Source organism: Halichoeres trimaculatus, unplaced genomic scaffold (assembly GCF_033239565.1).
Source record: "Halichoeres trimaculatus isolate MK-OKI-2021-1 unplaced genomic scaffold, fHalTri1.1 fHalTri1_scaffold_23, whole genome shotgun sequence".
Classification (NCBI taxonomy): Eukaryota; Metazoa; Chordata; class Actinopteri; order Labriformes; family Labridae; genus Halichoeres; species Halichoeres trimaculatus.
Window position 1 is genome coordinate 15,607,692 of NW_027437201.1, and position 14,109 is coordinate 15,621,800.

Here is a 14,109-nt window from a genome sequence, read left to right on the forward strand (position 1 = left end):
AGAGATCACAATCAAATCCAAATTCCCTCATTCCCATCGCTGCCTATTCCAGTCATAGACTGTATATATATTTTTACAGTCTATGATTCCAATACTGAAGATACAGCCTAAGGCGGTTTACATATCCATCATTCACCAACATTCTTGACCAATCGCGTTAGCGAAATCTTCCCCGCGTCCAACATTCGACCAATCGTAGCGCAGAAGTGTGAAGCGAAGTCGTCGCCCCCCTCACCTGCCTCTGTATTTCCCGCCTGAAGAGGCGATTATATGCAATTTAAACACAGAAAACTTCGGTTTAAAGAGCGTCCTTATCTCCGTGTACTCTACAAAATGGTGAGTATTTGTCTATTGATAGCGGTAGGTGAGACATTTTATGTGAATAACTTTAATTAATTAATTATACTGTTATATTGACGTTTTTTGCTAACTAGAAGACTCTCTTGTTGAACCTGCATTTACAAGCGGCGTCTTTACCAGTGGTGTCTGAATTGCGAGTCATTTACAAGCGGCGTCTTTACCAGTGGTGTCTGAATTGCGAGTATTGATACGAGAAAAACTAAACCAACGTAAAAAAAAATTGAGCAAATAAAACTCGGCAGAAAACAGCTAGCTTTTTGGAAAGCCAATTTACGTAAGTACTGCCGTAACACGGCGTAGAAGTCCAAGTGCGCATGCGTCGACTGCGCTCGTTTCGTGTTAGCGCTGCTCCTGTTCGTTTTACCGGGTTCACACACTGGAGTTAAAAGTAATTCTGATTTTCGAAAAGTGATGGCAGCGGTGGGATTCGAACCCACGCCCCCGAAGAGACTGGAGCCTTAATCCAGCGCCTTAGACCGCTCGGCCACGCTACCTTGTACCGTCAATGGGTATACACTGCCGTAAAATTAACGAGACGACAAGCAACATAAGGTATGTGAATTCTCATATTTTTATACTTCACTAACTCACTCAACAAACATGCGCTTCGGATGTATTATGTACTCATATTGAGTCGCATTTCTGCTTATTGGTTTTTATGTAGTCTGTGTTTTCTTTCTGGATTATTATTTATGCAAGTGGTTTGTTGTTGTCCCCATCATTATTAAGAAATCTGCACTATATGTATGTGCAGGTGAAAGGTCGTTTGTCTCTGTAAACCCTGTGATCGACTGGCGACGAGTCCAGGGTGTACCCTGCATTCTGTTGATGAGAGCTGGGATATGCTCCAGCCAGGCCTAACAGAATTAGCAGAAGATAAATTAATAAGTACGGTTATCTTGATCACTGAGATCTATGGAGTGTTGTGCTACTGCTTTCTTTCTTTCTTTCCCCTTATATCTTACTGTCAAATTTATTAGATGTTTATTTAACATGTTGAATAGAAATAGTGTGAACATGAAAAAAAACATACAAATATTTCATTTGTTACTTCTGTCAGATAATTGAAGATAGATAATTTTAGTAGAACTTCTTAAAAAACAGTTTCCAAAGAAAAAATGAAATGAATGAAGAAAGAAAGAATCAGGACTGTTGTTTACTCAAAAAACAATTCAAACTTTATTTTACAATTTATTCTTCTTTTTTTCAAAACATACACTCCTGACACATTAAAAACTGTTAACATTTGGGTCAAAGTAAGTAAACATTTCTCTTTGCTTTGATTTTGCAGCCTTTCTTTTTTACATGCATTCTTTTAGCCAAAAAGGAAATAGGAAATAAAAGAAGAGAGAGTCAGGATGAGTATCTTCACAAACAGAAGATCAGAACCTGATCTGTAAGACTGAACCTACAAGGCTAAACTCACACACTTAGCACCATTCACAAAACATACTATATTAAAAAAAACTGTAAACTAGCCTGATTATCGGTCAGGCATTTCAGCTTCTGTTGCCTCTTTTTTTTTTTTAAATAGAAACCTAAATCTAGATTTACTCTTCCATGAGCGCCCAGGCTTCTTCTGCTTTCATGTAGTACTGGTTCGCTAGTCGACCTTTCATGGCTGCCATGGCAGCTTCGGCTGCTTCTGTAAACAAATCACCTGAAGGAGCAAAACCAGGACAAAAACACATGAGTATTTGCTGGAGTACACTTGGAATAAGTCTTAACATAATCCTCATTGATCTAATACCAAAAAAATTATTTGAAATGGAAAACTTATTCAGTGTTTTAAAGGTTATGAAGGTGGAACCTGCTCTCTGTGGGTCTGCAGTGAGATTGTGTCCTCCCTCTTGATACATCTGTGCCTCCCTGGCCAGCAGGAGGTAACGAGGCTCGTCCTGGGTCCCATCAAACTCTCCTCCTTCATCATAGTCCGTCATGTTCAACACACTATCGTACCAGTGGATTGCTTCTTTCCAGTCCTGCTTTCTGGATTAGTGGAAAAGAAAAAACTTTCCTGAAAACTCGAACAATTATAAAGTAGGAAAACCTCTTGAGAATCCACCAGGGGGCAGTATTTTAATGACTCCTACACCAGAACTTAGGCTGACTTCAAACTTTCAATGAGAGCCCAGCTTTTCTTCGCTTTCACTGACCTGTCAGCAGGAATATTGACCCCTGTGTCGAAGGCTCTGGCCACAGTGATCATAGAGGATCTGTCTCCAGCTTCAGCAGCCAGCAGAAGATACTTAAAACCCTTCATCCTGTTTCCTGCATTATCCTGCCAACAACAGACAAATGTCAGACCCAATCTGTGTTGAAACAAAGGTTGACTCAGTTTTGGGTGAAAAAAAAAAAGATAACGGAAGTGTTTGTTACCTCCAGCTCCATATCAGGAAGGATGTGATGTGGCAGCTGTAAATAACACTGTCCTAAAACTATGATGGCCTCCAGCTCTCCACACAGAGCAGCCCTCTCCAGATGGAACATGGCTGAGTCCTGATCCCATTGCTCGTCTTTCTCACAGAATCGGCCTGCTTCATGGTACCGCACCATCGCCAGGTGGACCTGGTGGGAAATCAAGAAGCAATCAAACAAAGGATCCTGATACTAAAGCCCCGAAAAAAAAAAGTTTGCACAACTTTTTCTCAGCCTCACTTAAAGCAGCAGTAGCTGAATTTAATCAGACATGGGCTGAAATGAGAGGTTTCAAACCAGTTTTAAAAGATATACTAAGCTAGTGGATAGGGCTGCAGCTATCCAATATTTTAGTATTCGAGTATTCTACTGAAAATCCCATCGATTAATCGAGTAATCGGATAAAATACATTTTTGTTAAGAGCAGTTATTTTTCAAATAAAAATTTTTCTCTTTAAAAAATAGAATTTTCTGATACAGCATGTCAATAAGGGCACTTGCTTTGGTAGCTCCAAAATCTGTAAACACACTTTGACACATTTTTTGTGCCTTGTACATCTCATCAAATGTTGCGGACCCAAATGGCACCCGTTTCGTAGAATGACCCATTAGTCTCCAGACTCCAGAAAAGAAGCTAGATTTGTTTCTAGTTGCTATTTTGTATAAGAGGTAGCTTGAGGGGTCTGAAAACTCTCTTGATATGGCCTCAGCTCTATTTGAAATACCACTCTTTGATCTTTTTTAAAATTAAACAATTCCTCGAGGCAGAGAAAATTACTTGAGTAATTTTTGTAATCGAGAACCTCGAATAATTCGAGGAATCGTTTCAGCTCTACTAGTGGAGTAGCGTACTATCCTGAAGTTAAGGATGTTGAACTTAAACAATTTACAGGGAAATAAGTGACCCAGTAAGAATTTTCTTTGGACACATATTGCATCCAGTGATTTCTGATCCTGATTTGGCTAGGGTACATATCGTCTCCTTTAATGTTAGGTCAACCAGTCTGATGTTTTACCTTGCCAAGGATTGACTGGCCAATCTTCTTCTGCAGCAGAGCGTTAAGTCGCTCCACCTCCGTTGCGACACCTGAAGGTCTGTGGACGTGAGCGCGAGACGAGTGGTAGAAGCTCCACTTCTCCTCTGTCAGCTGGGAGGACAAAAAGGGTGAGTGAGAAAGTGGGCATGTGATTTTTGACAAAGTAAAAAGAAATGAAAATTAAAGTAGAAACAAGCGAAAAATCCACAATCAGGGGTGAACTCTTCCAGAGGTTTTCTCTCATGAGCTGTGAGCTGGAAGAGAACACCCCTGCTGGCATGAGTGGATGGAAAATGATGTAAGGCATGAGTGGAAGCAGTACACACACTCACACGCATTGTGGAGAGACATGAGAGTGTGGAGGAGAGGTAGATGGTTTTTCAGTTCAAAATCTCATCTGCTTTTCAAAATTTTCAGAGCAAATAAAGCAAGAGTGGACAAGAAAAACTTGCTGCTTGTGTAAGCATTTGCTGAAGTCTCTGTCTGAGACTAGAACAGACTGCAGAGCGAAGCACAAGGCTAATCACTCCATGCAAATAATCACCCATTCTTGATCTGCAATGTATGAATTTAAAGAAGCAGAGAATCTGGAAGGAGATACCATCTTTCTCTAAGGAGGGGACACACAGAGTAGTAGGAGCTGAATTAGAGGAAAGGTTACGCTTTGATTGTTAAGAAAGGGAGTAAAAAACTGTGAAAAGAAACAGATGATGAAGATAAATAGAGAGTTATTTGACGCCGGTCACTGTGAGTGTGATTTAGATGGAGATGATATCTTTATCTTTGTTTACCCGTCTGATACTGTCCTCATCCGACTCAGAGTAATTTCTGTGAAGGCGACGATGGGCCTATGTGATGATACAACATGAAGTATGAAAACTAATGTCAGAGAATGTTACAGTTAAAATATATGGAGGAGTAAAAATGTTGACAGAACAGCTTCTGACAGGATTTGAGAAGACAACTACAGAGGATTCTAACACTAGAGGGTTTTAATAATCTGGACACATGTAATTCAGGAAAGCTACAACATGTTTCTGACTTAATCTATCAAATACACACATTTTGGCGTTCTTTATCTTAAAAAATAAAGGATGTGTGTGCTGTTTAGTTTGAAACAATAAATCCTGAGATCTTTACCCCGTCTACGTGGTCACTTGGGTCGCATTCACTCCTCCTCTCACTGGGGCAGCCGCTGTCTCCTCCGCTGTCGGGCTCCTAACAACAACAAGCATGAAAATAAACACATGAAATAAAATAAATCAGCTCTGTGACCTGTGAGCTGTTTGTACAGATGGAGCCTCGCAGCAGACTGCTCGATCAGCTGTTTATATTTAAAACTAGGCCTTGTTATGACATTATCATGACAGAGTGGTGTTTTAATTATAACTTAAGAGATAAAAGAATGAGAAAATGCCTCTCCACTCGGGATTTCTACCACAGTTATAACTTAAACTGACAAATTACTACCTATTTCTCAGTTTTCTGTCGTTTATCTACCTGCAGCATTCTTAAAACCAGCAATCCAGCGGTTTTTAATTCTTGTTTCAATCTAAACTATGAATGTGATGTGCTGTCTTCATAGCAATAACAGAAGATCAGAGAAAGACTACTTTCAGCCAGAATTTAATGTGGTAGAAGAATTTTCTTTCTCTCATTGCTCCCTGCCACTTGGGTCTACCTTAGTCACTCGTGTTTTGTCCATCATGCCCAAAATGTTCTTGTTGGCAGCCTAACTGGTGGTTACTTTATCTACTCTATGGCAACTGATGAACCTGAGACGCATGGACATCGATAGTTGAGTTATTGCCCACCTTGTGTTCACCTGTGTTGTTGTTGTGGAGTCTTTCATGTTCGTACATCCCTGAAAATGATAAACCTTCAAACAAAGACAAGACAAAACTTTAGCATTCACGTTTTCTAAATCAAACATTCACTGTGTGGAATATCGTCTCCATGCACGCACCGACTGAAGACTTGCCCAGAGATCCCTGTGAAGCCATCGGGGAGCAGGGCAGGATGAGAGGGGAGCAAGGTATGGACTCCGCGTCACTCATGCTCTCGTCCACAGATGATGTCTCAGACAGGCGGGACAACAGAGGGGGGGCTCGGCCTGTTGACATGGTGCGAACACGAGGGGAACCACAGGGCTCCTCGCAGCCTCGGAGCATCGTCTTTGCCGACTTCTGGAATCAAAGAAATAGATTTTCTCGTCAGAGATTTACTCATGTGGCCTCCAAAGCAAGAAGACTTGTAAATTATCCCCTTACACAACAAGTTTAGTCTCTGATATTAACTCTTTCTTACATTATTATCAATATTTTAAAGGTCAGGCCAGTAAAAGAGAAATCTGACCTCCTTTTTTACTCTGACTTATGAGATGAAAGTCAGACGTGTAACTTTTATCGTCAGAATGTTCAAATTAAAGTCACATTTCACTTTTTTCTAAGAAATTTGACTTTCAAGCAAGATTTTTTTTCCTCAGTTCACATTTTTTTCTTTTACTGGCCCCACCTTTCTTTTTTTTTTTTTTAGTGGCCCAATGCCTCCTCTGTACAAATAAACTCTTATATTGTCCTAACTTTTCTCTGCTTTGATCAAAATATTATGATTACAAGCAGTTTGTTGGTGGAGTCTAGCTGGGACTTTTCCGCTGGTGAAAGGTCAAAGGGCGTCAGGCCCATGCTCTTGCAGATCTTGTTACACAGGTGGGAATGGAAGAACAGGGCCATGCCTCGCACACCTGGAACACAGGCGGGATTGAGATGAAGCGTCTTGGATCAGTTCTGACCAAACCTCGATCTCATGCTCGCCACAGGTTTTCAAAGAGGACTGTACCTAGATTCCCATCTCCAAAGTCAGTCCCCCTCTCCGTGTGGATCTGAGGGTCGGTGTAGAGATCACCGACTCCCTGAATGTCAACAACGATCAGCTGGTGCCCCGATCGCTCAAAACTGAAGTGACTGAAGGCCTGATGGACACAGAAAGGAAGGATGGAGTGTTAAGAAAGTGATAAAAATCAGATCTTGTGTCGGTCCAAAGCGCAGTGGCTGACCTGTGGAGTAAGCCGGATATTGTCGTCCCTCACGAAGCCGGAGTTGGAGTTGTATTTGATGTACTTGCCCTCGATGTAATGCTCCAGATGGAAGAGAGGTTGACCTGGTCTTTCCACCATCTCAATCACACACATCTGCATGATGTCCACCTGACAAATACAAACAAAAACATCTATTGCACGTGTGCTTGATGCCATCAAACCTATTCACAGCTTTAAAGCCAAAGTACAGAAAGATTGTGGACTAACATTTGAGGATCTGTAAATTAATCCCCATGCCAAAACACTCTTCATACAAGATAACTTATTTTTCATCTTTTTTTAAGGAATAAATAAGTGGACAATGCAAAAACTGAAATCTAACCAAGTGTTTATGTCCTAGTTTTAGTAAAAATATCTGAGCAACGTACACGAAACAGGCCCAGAAAAATCACTTATGTCAAAATAAGGCAACAAAAAGTATTCCTAAATTCTGACAACAGGGGGTAAAATATGTTTCAACTTAAGATACTAATCAAATAAATGTTCTTTTTTTTATTTTTACAAAAATCAAGACATTGAGACATTGTTTTTGTCTTTTAAAATCCTAAAATCAGACATTTTTTGGACCTGTCGGGTCAATCCAGCTCATATGATCCCTATATAGACATTTTTTTTTACAACAAATAAAACCAAAATACTTCCTTAGTCTTATTTTTGGGATGTAAAGCTCAAGAATTTGAGCCCATTTGAACTCGGCTTAAGTTAATCAAGAGGACATAACAAAAAAGGCACAATACAGAGCTATAGAAATGTAAACACAGGACAGAAGATGAATCATTGTGAAAAACGTAAACAAAAGTCTATTTAACCTTCAACCTTTGGATTCTGCACAGACAGAGCCAGACGTACCGCGTAAAACTCTTTATAGCATTATATAAAAGCTATAAAAGGCAATGTTTGCAATGAAAGTGTTGTGTAAACCCTCAAAGAAACAAGGATTTGTGGTTTGTGATTCAGAGACATCATCTCTGTCAGTCCAGTGGTCTGTGAACGTGTCTCTACCTGTTTAGGAGGTCGGTGTCGGTTGTACTCCTCCCCCCATAGCTTGGCCTCCATTTGCAGCCTGACGTCCTCAAAGTAAACATTTCTGTCCACTGTCTCCATGTAACGCTTGGCCACATAATTCGACGCTGACTTCCAGTTACTGCTGTGTGAGAAATTAGACAACTTCTTCCTGGAGGGAGACAAAGGCAAGAGAACCCATATAGTGAAAATGTCATCACAAAACAAAGTCAAAACCTGACTAAAACTAACAGGAACAAGAATCCACTGTACAGATTTAGAGATTTTAAAGGACCTCTATAGTTGGAACATTTGGGGGGATTTATTTTCATTCCCTGGCTGCTGTCAGTGTGGGTGTTTTCTGTGGGATACTGCAGACAGTAAACAGCTGAGTTTCCTCTGTTTCACATTTCCCACATAACTGGGGATTAAACATTAACAATAAGACCATTATCTTCTTTTTCTCTTCCATCCTGCACTACCTCACTTGCACCAAAACACACCAGAGCCCTGATAGAGCCATGAGTTTAATCTGAGTTTATATCCAGAGAGTTAAAAATAGGCTACAGTGCTTCCCTCGAAGACGAGGGGTAACTTTCACTTCTATCTATGGCTTGAGTTTGACAGCAGCATCCTCCCGAGAGATAGAAATTTGTGGAATTTGGATACTCCATCGCCTACAATCCATGAGAGATGATCCCCTCTGCTTTGTTTATGCTGAGACTACGATGGCCTCAGCTACAAGAACATGAGGGCGATAACCTTTAGACAAAACTGATAAATGTGAATAAATCTGTCTCCTTACGTTCTGAAGCACTCCCTCATGGCCCCTTTTCCAAACGGCTGTGAGAAACAAGGAAGAGGGAGCCAATTAGATTAGAGATAAGAAATAAAAATAATCCTCAGTGACTTTATTTCAAATACATAACATATACATTTTTGGAGTCTCCATACCTGTGCACCCATTTTGATGTGAATCTGGTCTTGAGCCCACTCTCCTCTGATGGCATTGTACCTGTGGATTGAAACAAAAAAAGATATCAAAACATGACCTAATTTTGAATAGCTTATATCTCGTTAACAACAAAGAGGAACTTTGCCCACAGGGGGCACCAAAAACACCTCAAACATTCAGTTCCCTACAAGAGCTAACTAATATTTGTCTTTTGCTTTTAGGCTACTTAAGCAGAGCACAGTCAGATTTTCCATCTGTTGGTTTTTTAACGTCACAGGCGAGACCTCGTGACCCCGCAGTGTGATGAGAAAGCAGCACTCGTCCTCACTCTCCACCTGTTACATTACAAATCACTCCCAGTGGACCGTACGCAGCACTGAGCACTTTGACTGAAGTCCTTTATCTTGTGATTAATAAAACTCTGGCTCTGTTGTTAAAGCAGTTCTGGTCTCTACGTAAGCCAAGTCTCTCTTTTACCCTCTGTGAGGGAGTCTGTCTGTGTGCAGCCTATTTTCATTCTAATCACGGAGGCACTTAAAGCCAGCTTCCTTTGTAAGGGAACAAAGAGGAGAAGAATGAATCAGAAAGGTTGTGAAAGTCATTTTTAGCGCATTTCCTTTCAAGATTTTAGATTCAGAAAACAATGGACAGACAAAGAAGAGGGAAAGAACTCCTATCGTTGATATGGTGACAAACTCTTTGTTTGTCTAGGCCAGCATGTGCACTTAGCTTGGCAGGGTGTGTGTGTGTGTGTGTGTGTGTCCTAGTTTACTGAATACTACATGAACTAAAGGTGTGGCTGCAAGTCTACACAGCTCTCCGCCGAGTGCTTCACTCAGAGTGTAGCTTCACCTCACTCGCTCTGTGCTTAAGTGCTCTCTTCCTCATCCAGAATCTAATCGTCACTGGTGTCTGCCAAAAGAGCATTAACAGGGTTGGGACACTGTGTACCAGGACTGTCATTCCATCAAGTTCACCACGCAGGGGGTGTGAGAAGGAGGGAGGGAAGGGTGAGGTTACAGGGGGTAAAATTAGCTCACGATGAAGAACGCGAGGTCAAACCCCAGCTCCTGACAATCCTGCTTTCCTCTACAGTTCCAGACTGTAGTGTTGTGTAACACATCTAACACCTGTACACACACACATAGACACAGGCATAGGAGTTCTCTTTCTTTCTGATTTCTTGCCCACACTCTTACATTTGTGTCACTGCTCTTGTATAACTTTAATCCACGTCTGAGACCTCTGCGAGGTAATTAAGCAGCTGTGATGCTGGCTGTGATATCTGGGTTAACACTTGAGCCCCCAGCCCTCTTAATGAGATATTAAAAGAAGAAGTGGATGAGCCAAACGGTGTCAGCGCTGAATGTGCCGGGTGAGGAGGGCGGATATGTTTGTCAACATTTAAGATTAGCTCCACTGACCGAGATATGGGCTGTGAAACACAGTCAGTGATGTCAGCTAACATCCAGGTTAGCTTACATCCCAATGTACAAATCTTTGTTAGCTGTTGGAAGTTTAAATATCCTTAAGCCAGTATTTCCTTTGATTTGTTGCTACTTAGTTTGCAAAGTCTATTTTTAAAGCTACTGAAATAAACTTTTGGTTTACACTGATTTTGGCACTTCCTGTGGACAAAGCAGTCTTTGTTGAGGATGTCCTGTACATAAGCAATAAATCTTATCTTGCTTTCATTTGACAGTCAAATACATCTCTTATTGAAAATCTACCATGAAATAAAAAAGAGCTGAAGAACGCTGAATGGGAAACTTGGGGCTACTTGGTTGCTTTGACACCTACCCCCTGCCGTTGGTTTCAGACATTAAAAATTACTGAAATACAGAGTCACTCTTTGTATAAGTGGTCTTGTGTGTTTGTAGGTCATAAAGAGATTATTTTAGTCTGTTCTGCACTCACCCAAAAATTCTCGACAGGAGCTTTAATAAGGTAATTTGATCACATTGTGCAAACTGAAATCTTCTAAAATCCTGCCTAGAATGTTCAAAGCTACATATCCAGCATAATACTTTGTTAATCACTTTAGCACCCTGTGAAAATATTTCTTTATGTGGCAGTACACACACGGGTGACACAGGTGTATTACCTGTAACGTATGCAGGGTTCAGTCTTAATGTCCTCCAGGTGAAAATGAGCCCAGGGGTCTGGCATAGCTCTGGCCTTTTCAATGGCATGTTTCCACGCCGCCTGTCATCATGGACAAACACAACAAATCAGCCAGCAGTATGTTATGCAATGTGAACAAAGGGGAGGGCCAGCTACCTGGAAGGATTAGACAGAACTCACTGAAAGAGGAGGCAAAGTTTGAGTGAAATGTGTTCAACACACTGTCTTTCATTTAGTACTTCAATTATTACCACTAATTAAACAAATACATGTCACAGTTTGTACCCGAAGCAGCATCACGTTGGTGTTCCTGTTTATTTGCATATCCTGCTTTTGTTGAGTGATTAGGTTCTAACAAAAACAAACTCAGGTGCACACCAAAGCAAACTTGGGGCTGTCTTAAAAGTAGATGCTTGATTAATTTCTCGAAACAGCATGCAAATCAGGAAGAAAGGAAAGGAAGAAAGAAACAAAAAGGTGGTCGTGAAAAGGTTTAAATAACACACTGGAAGTCAGAATGATTTCGGTCGGGATCATGAAATGCTTTTAATTGTTAAAGAGTTAATGAATGATTAATTAGTGTGAGTTGATGTAAGTCTCCCCTTCTACCATTACCTGCTCCTGTTTTCTTTAACTCCTCTGTGGAGCAAATTCACTGCCCACCTGATGACCATGTGATGTTTCTAACCATCTGCAGTGGTGCCGTTTACACTACATAACTCTCCTTGTAGTAACCCTGAATTACATCCCACTGGAAATCCAAACCAGCTCCAGAAACCAAAACCCTGACATGCGTACACTGTCAAGGGAGCCTTTTGACAAGTTTCTATCTAGGGATAAAGATTCACATGAAGAGAAATATGAAGGATCATGTGACATGTCAGACTGTCTGTGAGGAGGAGCTTCGAATGTCGGACCTCGTTCCCCTGCAGGAATGTAGCATTGCTTCATGCTGGCAGAAATATTACAGCTTGGTCACAAGAGGGGTTAAATTTATGGTTTCAGGGCCTGAAATTAACAGCCATACTTATTAAAAAGAGCTCACTCTGGCTCTTGAATCCTTTTTCCTTCCATCAGTTAAGTTTTTAGGAGCCAATTTTCTCTTTTTTTTTTGTTATACGGAAAACTAAACCACTACTCCTCCTCTTTGTTAGTTTAAATAAATTTTATCGAGCTCAGCAGCACAGTCTGGAAGAAGGGAGGATGCACTGATAAGGGCGCAAAGCAGTCATAGAGGAGTTATGGGAGAAAGAAGAAAAGCCACAAAACAGTGAAGGAAAAGAACAGTAAATTACAAGATGGAGTGAGGAAGGGAGCCAAAAGTGGTCACGGGGTGACGAGGGAGAGAAAGAAGATATAACTTGGTCTTTGACATACCCGTGCGCTCTCTGACAAAACCCTGTATGTCCGAGGTTTTTCCTCTGCCTCTGTTTCTGTTTCATTCTATGTAGAAAAGGTAAAGACTTGCATCAATATAGCTGAAAAAGACACATTCAGATTCAATCCTCAGACACAATGGGGCCGTTTCTTTCTGTGGTGCGCTGGTGCACAGATGCTTTCAGAAGAATGCAGAGCATTGAATTAAGCCTTTTTGTAGCTCTGAGAGCAGGGAGGGATGTGTTTACATGCAGCATAATCACATGTGGTGGAAACCAAACTGCAGTACTTCCTGTTCTTTAGTGAAAGTACAGCCAAGAGCAGGCGGGCCAGTTTACTAATTTAATATCATCCATATGACAGGGCTCAATTTTGATCTCTGTCTTTGTTCGGTTTATCTCTCCTTATAAGGCAAAGAGATGTTGTCACAGAGAATTGCAGAAGTGGTTGTTTACAATAACGTCACAGAAATGCAAAGTGTTTTTGAGCATGACAGTACAATTCTACAGAGCTGGATTTCCTTGTATTGATAAGAGTAAAGATCTATCATGTGGCCAGATTAACAGCTCACCTTGTACACAAAGTTGGTCTTTGGAAGTGAGTCTGACAGCTGCCGGTTGTAAACAAGACTCTTCAAGTAGCCACAGATCTCCCTGGCTGAGTCGTCCAGGATGGGGCATATAAAGTGGTCATCGTCATCATCATCACTGGTGTTGGCATCACTGACAGAGGACGCTCTCTGATGGGAGCCACTGTGCTGGACTGGGGGCCTCCTGGCACTGCCATCCTCCTCTTCCATACTGAACATCAACTCATCCTCCATATTGTCTGCTGACAAGAGAGTAGGCAGAGAGTGAACAGTAGAGTCATTTAAGGACAGCGAGGAGCCATGTTTCTGTACGTGATCAAAACAGCCCTGCATCATGGCTGCACTACTATCACACTGTCACCTTATGCCAAGTGTGAAGGAGCTTGCTGTGTTCTCCCAAAAATGGCTGTACCAGGAAAGCTCCATCACGTGCTGAAGTGTTTAATCTCACCCACATACAGAACACTGGTGTGACTTTACATGCAAATGCAACCTCGATTATTAGATGTCATCCTCAGGCAGCCAACCGGTCAAACTGAAATCTATGTATGAAGATGTTACATTAAAAGCTGTCTAGTTCAAGGGCATGTAGATCCATGCAGGAAGCGGTTGATTCAATCTTGCTCTGCTGTGCAACGTGCTCCCACACACATCATGCAGCAGTAACAATGGCTGAAATATCTTTACGTTACAGCAAAGCGCAACACGATTTCAATCTCTAAACTATGGTTGAAGCATTTTTTAGAGAAAGTGGCACACCTTTGACCGTTCAATCTTGACAACCTCCTCTGTCTTGATCCCTTTCTTGGTTCCGGTGAAAGACACAGGGACACAAATGCAGTAGCAGTAGCTAAACCTCCTCCCTCGCCCAACTGGTTCGATCCCAGCTCTCCGATGTGTCCTGACGATCCAAGGACGTGTCTGTCGGTGGGGTGCCGTTGATGTTACAGTCCACCACAGTGACGTTGTGCTACTGCACGTATCACACTGACATAGCCACGCCCCCAGTCTCATGCTGCCTTCAAGGCTATGGGAAATTAAAAAACATTTATTTATTTATTTATTTATTTATTTATTTATTTATTTATTTATTTATTTTATTTAGGGGGTAACTGTTTCCTTTACGTGGCAGAAACGGATTTCAAGGCAT

General features: G+C 41.3%; 1 protein-coding gene and 1 non-coding gene across 4 annotated transcripts; both read right to left on the reverse strand.

Annotated features, from left to right (window-relative positions):
* Positions 1-772: 772 nt before the first annotated feature.
* Positions 773-854, reverse strand: trnal-aag (transfer RNA leucine (anticodon AAG)). The gene has a single exon. It is a non-coding gene; the product is annotated as a tRNA-Leu (tRNA).
* Positions 855-1,563: 709 nt separating this feature from the next.
* eef2k (eukaryotic elongation factor 2 kinase) lies at positions 1,564-13,945 on the reverse strand. Of its 3 annotated transcripts, none has more exons than XM_074663741.1 (19): positions 13,719-13,945; positions 12,942-13,198; positions 12,371-12,436; positions 10,974-11,074; positions 8,869-8,929; positions 8,720-8,757; positions 7,915-8,086; positions 6,871-7,020; positions 6,654-6,786; positions 6,431-6,558; positions 5,782-6,001; positions 5,630-5,694; positions 4,956-5,033; positions 4,607-4,663; positions 3,795-3,926; positions 2,740-2,928; positions 2,517-2,641; positions 2,171-2,349; positions 1,564-2,020 (listed from the first exon to the last, which is right to left on the reverse strand). In XM_074663741.1, exons 2-19 carry the CDS (start codon positions 13,191-13,193, stop codon positions 1,911-1,913), a joined length of 2,256 nt encoding a protein of 751 aa, XP_074519842.1. In that variant the 5' UTR covers positions 13,194-13,198; positions 13,719-13,945; the 3' UTR covers positions 1,564-1,910. The 3 variants fall into 3 exon arrangements, with proteins under 3 accessions (XP_074519842.1, XP_074519841.1, XP_074519843.1); XM_074663740.1 differs by having other exon boundaries at positions 12,942-13,201; XM_074663742.1 differs by lacking the exon at positions 4,607-4,663 and having other exon boundaries at positions 12,942-13,201; positions 13,719-13,944.
* Positions 13,946-14,109: the final 164 nt, after the last annotated feature.

Bases quoted from the DNA above. Each gene is read 5' to 3' on its own strand.
- eef2k (XM_074663741.1), bottom strand. From the start codon at position 13,193: ATGGAGGATGAGTTGATGTTCAGTATGGAAGAGGAGGATGGCAGTGCC. The intron at 7,021-7,914 runs GTAGAGACACGT...TGTATTTGTCAG, and splicing joins GACACCGACCTCCTAAACAG to GTGGACATCATGCAGATGTG. The intron at 6,559-6,653 runs GTACAGTCCTCT...CCTGTGTTCCAG, and splicing joins CTTTGGAGATGGGAATCTAG to GTGTGCGAGGCATGGCCCTG.